We start from the raw sequence: 6,000 nt of genomic DNA on the forward strand, positions 1-6,000 counted from the left end.
CTGGAATTTAAATGAAATTGACCCCAACCCCTGTATATACTTTACAAATACCTTGTACATACAGTATATGTATTCAGTGTATGTACAATGCAACAATCTCTTTGGCTGCTTTGACACCACTGTGTTTTCAAAGCTCTGTCTAGTTCACAACCTTTTCTGACCTAGAACTGCAGGACTCCACACACACAGGCGCCCACAGCCCTTTAGGTGGGACAAGGCTCACAGTGTAGCAATATTATAATTGGTCGACTTTAAGGATCCATGATCTTAGAGGAGTTGTGTGTATGCCTGATGGGGCTAGGCATTGTGGTAAATGGGTTTAAATGGTTTGGAATGGGAAGCAGAGCTACTAAAGAGCGGAGTGGAAGTCTATTGGCAATATTCAATCAAACCTAATAAGTGGACTTTAGGGAGATGTAAATTAGTTTCAATAAAATACCACTTAAACACAGGAATGCTTCAGCCAAAACGCATCCATGCTTGGTAAACAAACCAGTATTACAATTGAGCCTTTAGGGCAGGTTTCCCAATCCGGACACAGGATTAACAAAGACCACACACACATTGTTGTTGCTATTTCCAGTATTACCAGTGTTTCCCGATGTATCTAATCTTATCATGTTAATTTCTCTGTGTGTCAGGTGTCCACCTGGTTCTTCACAAGATTCAGTGTGTCAGGGATGAAAGAGAAGGTCCATCATGTAGAGACCCTCCAGCAGCTCTTCACCTGTATTCTGCCTGAACAGATAGACATCCCCCCCTTCGTCCTGGAGTACGACGCACGGGTGAGGGCCTACAAACACCACTCTGTCTCTGTCTAGTTTACTAGCCTAATTGACTTACATCTGCAGGGCTCCACGCACTCACACACACGCACACAGGTGGAAGCATTCAGAATTGTGGGCACAATGCATTTGGGAAAGTATTCAGACCCCTTCACTTTTTCCACATCTTATTCTAAAATTAATTAATACATTTTTGGGCCTCATCAATCTACACACAATACCCCATAATGACAAAGTGAAAATAGGTTTTTAGAAATCTTTGCAAATGTATAAATAAAAAAAACGTTTAAAACACGACTTATTTACATGAGTATTCAGACACTCCGCTATGAGACTCGACTTGTTTCTACAACTTGATTGGAGTCCACCTGTGGTAAGTTCAATTGATTGGACATGATTTGGAAAGGCACACACCTGTCTATATAAGGTCCCACAGTTGATAGTGCATGTCAGAGCAAAAACCAAGCCATGAGGTCGAAGGAATTGTCCATTGGCACAGATCCGGGGAAGGGTACCAAAACATTTCTGCAGCATTGAAAGTCCCCAAGAACACAGTGGCTGCCAACATTCTTAAATGGAAGAAGTTTGGAACCACCAAGGCTGTAAGTAAACATTTTGTTACAAAAGTGAACGGGTCTGAATACCTTCCGAATGCACTGTATATTCCCACGTTGTATCAGATCCTAAGTGCTGCACTTGTGTGTTATGATTTAAAATGTAAGTTTATCTTCTTCAGACTATTTTTGTCAGGTTCAAAAGACCCAATTGTCTGCAAAAAGAATCAGCAAACTGTTCTGCAAATACTTTTGAGTAAACCCAAGATGTCTAAAGAACTTAATGGTGATGGCAGTTTGGTCAATTTGTTGTAATGGGTGTGATCCATCACTGGAAATGAAACAGGAATTGTTATTTAGTTTAATGTTAATTTAAGGATTTATCCTGGGTTATTCCAAGGTTAAAAATGTCATTAAATGGTTTCTAAATGTAGGTTTTTGTTTCTTAAAAAAGCATTGAGGGTGGTTGAAAAGCGATAGGGCCTGCTCACTAAAAATAGTTCCTGAGAACATGAGGTGGGAAACACGGCTCTTTGGGAATTACCATGGGAAACAATACAGTTGGTTAATTCTACTGCAGGAGCGAGAGGTAGAGCAAAAGAGGTAGACCAAACAACAGTGAGACAATGAAGTACAGCACTATGACAAATGACCAAAAGGACATTGCCAGGACTATGTGGAGGACCTCTCTCATACCTTATCTAATGTCAAAGTTTTAATGCATGAAGTGGATTCCCCTAAACAACACATTGCCAGGACTGTGATGTTGTAGTAGTTTGTTGCTTAGGGGCATTCAACTGTGTTCTATGGTTATATCCTTGACCGGAGTAATATGTATGCTATCATCTGGGCTGTTTTTACAATAGCCTGTAAACTGCATACCCTTAGATAATATATTGTACTGTGTTTAAAATGAAGCCTTACAACAACACTAAGTAGCTTGTTTATTTTGTCTTTCTCGCTACGTGGATATTATTGTACCCATTGTTTTCCAGATGTTTTATTGAGACACAACACCCACTCTGACCTGCCATGTATCCATATAAGATGGATGTAAACACTTGATATTCCTGTTAGTATATTTACACAGGTCTGTGTGTTCTACTCAATTTGTCATCCAGAGTTATCAACCTTAATCAGATGGAAAGCAGAACTGAAAAGGAATGAGAGTATCACAATGGCTCTTATTTGATCTTGTGTTGACATAAGCCAGAGAGAGGGGAAACGATGCAATCATTCCTTTTGTTGTATTTTTTGGTTGTTGTTTAATTTGTAAGCTAGAGTGCTTGATTATGCTGATCTTTCTCTTGTCCTTGTTTTGCCTGGGTCGGTTGGGTTAGATTGTCCTTGTTTTGCTTGGGTCTGTGTTGGATTATATTTAGGAGGGAATGTCTTTGAAGTGGAGGCTCCATTATGGATCTATCCGACTGTAGATTATTTGAGTTGATGTTGCACGGTGTTGCACTTCTTCTGGCTCTTAATGCTAACTATGGTAACTACCTCAGTCTCTCCTCTCACTACCCTGGCCTATGAGTGCATCAATATCTGCGTTCAACTGCAGCGTGGCTGGCGTTAGCCCTTCAAATGATCCAAATGTTGGTCCCATTTGGATTTAGCCACAAGGCTGTGGACAGAGTATTATTATTGTGCACCAGCCTGTTTACCACTTTCTAGGGGAGAAAAACGGGAACAGTGAGATGTCCACCGTTACAATAATGTACCAGAAAAACACTGTCATTAAATGACTTTATATCAGTGCAGGCTCCTCAGTGGAAGGGGAGGACCTAAAAATAGTGAAACATTAAAGTTATTGTTTTTAGATAAAACTACTGATTTATACAAAACATAAAGAACACCTGGGCTTTCCAGGTGAAAGCTATGTAAGGGATAGTCAACCAGGGGCTATGCGTTCTATGGGAAAAAATGAATGACGTGGAAGTTGCATTATTTTCCAGAGAACGCATGGAGCCCCGAGTTGATTATCCCTTTTATACCATGGCTATAATTTAACACATTTGCCACTAGAAATGTGTTCAGCATCCACTGGAGTATCTAGCAAGTTTACTAGCTGGCTAAACTATCCAACACTGCAACTCTTCCAAGTCAAGGTTCGCTTTCAGTTTTATTCATTTATTGCCACCGGGGCCCGACTGTGCAACTGCTTGCTGTACACTGTACTGTGTGATTGTACACATGGATTGGATAGTGGGTTTACTAATGTGTTAATTCCAGTTTGTTGACTTTTAATGTTAATATGGTGACAACGATGTCGGCTGTGTAGCGATTAACGTTTATGGTATGAAGGTTTTGCTTGGAGAGGTTTTTGTGCCTGGTTACAGACAGCTGTTCTGTTGTGTACTGAAGTCCACAAGCGATGAGAGGAGGAGAGTGCATAGATGTGAGAAGGAATTATACAATGAGCAGAGTGATAAATGCTGTATGTGGCTGCTATGAAAGTGAACTGTGGGTGATCAGGGGTGTATTCATTCTGCTGATTCTGTTGGAAAAAAATGTCTTAAATGGAAGCAAATGAAACGAGGGACCTACCTGAATTTGTCCAAAAAAACTATTGTTTTGTTTGGACTAAAGATTACACACCAGGTCATCTAGATGCAGGCAAGAGTGTGCAAGGCGGTATTGAATGTTTGTCACCTTGATTACTCCAATTTGTCTCGATCTGTGCACCTACGTTATAAACTTTCATTTGTAGGCTAGGTTGTAGCAACCTCATGATGGGTATAGGGCAAATTCAAGTATCATGCAGTAGCCTAAACCTATCACTGTTACATTGAACAGGATGAATGGAATATGAATGACAGTTATCCAATATGCTGTAATAGAAATAAGGCCATGCTCATAAAATAAAAATCCTCCCTAATGTTGAACGGCACCAACCGCCACTGCTTTATATAGAAGGGTTGTTTACTCAGTAGTCATTCCTATCCAGAGACATTTAGTTGGCATGTGCCAGTTGTATATTTATTCAGGTTTGTGTTCTACTCAAAAGTCAATTTGTCACTGGAGTTATCTAACTAAATCAGAGGCAAACCAGGCCTACAAATGAATGAGAAAATTATACTATGGCTCTTTTAATATCTTTCATTATGCTTTCATTGCCTTTTTTGGTAATATCTTTGGATTTTCCAGTCAAAATGCTTTCGGCTGACTACTGCACACACACAGTGCTGTGTGTAACCTGATAGAAAAACGCCTAACCTCATTATAATGACAATACCCTGTACTGTATGTGTTGTCCCTGTGTATTTTAGGTGAATGGGGCTTACCACCCCGCCCACTCGCCCAGCCTATGAATGGACCAATCAGAACTCTGACTGAGATCAAAGGCCAAGGACTATTTTAGACTCACTTCATCTAGTCACATAACTGGCTCCACTTCCTGGTTCTGACCAGCAGGAACTCTGTGGTTTAGCTCCTTTACCAGATTATAAGCCACCCAGGGCCTCAGTGGGCCTAGGTGGACTTTGAGTTGATTTTGCTCTGCCTGGGACCTCACAAGGACAATATGATGGACGATGACACTCTCTGAAAAGCCTGGATACTAATGAACCTAGGATTATGTTTTTTATTAGCAGTGCGATACAATCAGATGACAGACAGATTGACGGACAGACGAATGGGTCTCTCTGTGACGGAGCCTGTGTGAACTCGCCAACCTATCCCAGGACACACTGGTGGCCTGTCTTAAAATCCTGCCCGTGTGTGTGAGAACGCGGAGAGACATCACTCATGTTTCAAATGTTTTATTTTTGCACAACTTCACCAAATGGTAGGTTGAAGGTTATGTGATCACAATCACAAGCTGCTTAATTGTGAAGCTGTTTTTAGGTGTCCCATAACCTAGTGTCCACACTATCCCTTTCCATCTACTCTGTTTCTTATTTAACGCACACAGTTGAAATCATTTATCAAGTTTATGGAAACTAGAATGTGCCTCACATGAAACACAATGATACCGTAAACATAATTATACTACATTCAAACCTACTGCTTTTCTCTGAATACCAAATCAACTTTGTTAGACATGCAGTCAGATTCTTCATATGTACGTTAACTTGATTTCTCCTTTGTTATCTACTCTGTTATATTGTGCTATTATTTCAATGTATACCAGCTTTGCTCTTCTGTCATTGAACGCACACGCTTTCCTGAGACATGTTAGTGAATAAAAGACTGTATTGAGAGCCACACATTGTATAGGCTATACAGTAATTCATGGTTGAGTATCAGCTGAAGTTAGTCTTGTTTAGTGGTCCATAGAGAAAGGATGCAGTCATCTGAGATTTGAGCTGCGTCTCAATTACATTCTGTCTCAATACATTCTTAGCCAAGATGTAGTTTTTAATTTTAAGGTAAAGATGTGAAAATAAACAGTCGTACCATTCTGATTTATGCTGTCCTTGTTGCATGTTTTGAAGTTTGATCTGCTGTAGATCCATATTGTGAGGGGTTGTGCGCTTTTGGGAAATACACCCATACATTGTTTTTGTGCACTTTGATTGGACTGTTGTTGAGCCTGTTCCTTCTGATATAAAGCCAAGGGTCAGTTATGTCCCCCATGTCTCACCCTAACCTGTCAGCCCAATAACGTCTCATTCATCACAACAAGGAACATCAAAAATACTTTGTCAAGATTTGTGTTC

General features: G+C 40.3%; 1 protein-coding gene across 1 annotated transcript in view; it reads left to right on the top strand.

Annotated features, from left to right (window-relative positions):
- The window catches only part of LOC129820986 (ganglioside-induced differentiation-associated protein 2-like), a 43,300-nt gene extending 37,555 nt beyond the window's left edge, over nt 1-5,745 (top strand). The window contains exons 13-14 of the mRNA XM_055878172.1: nt 642-785; nt 4,609-5,745. Coding sequence (XP_055734147.1) covers nt 642-785; nt 4,609-4,650 — 186 coding nt within the window. The 3' untranslated portion in view covers nt 4,651-5,745. The remainder of the gene's footprint in view (nt 1-641; nt 786-4,608) is intronic.
- The last annotated feature ends 255 nt before the right edge of the window (nt 5,746-6,000 follow it).

Source organism: Salvelinus fontinalis, chromosome 23 (assembly GCF_029448725.1).
Source record: "Salvelinus fontinalis isolate EN_2023a chromosome 23, ASM2944872v1, whole genome shotgun sequence".
Taxonomy (NCBI): domain Eukaryota; kingdom Metazoa; phylum Chordata; class Actinopteri; order Salmoniformes; family Salmonidae; genus Salvelinus; species Salvelinus fontinalis.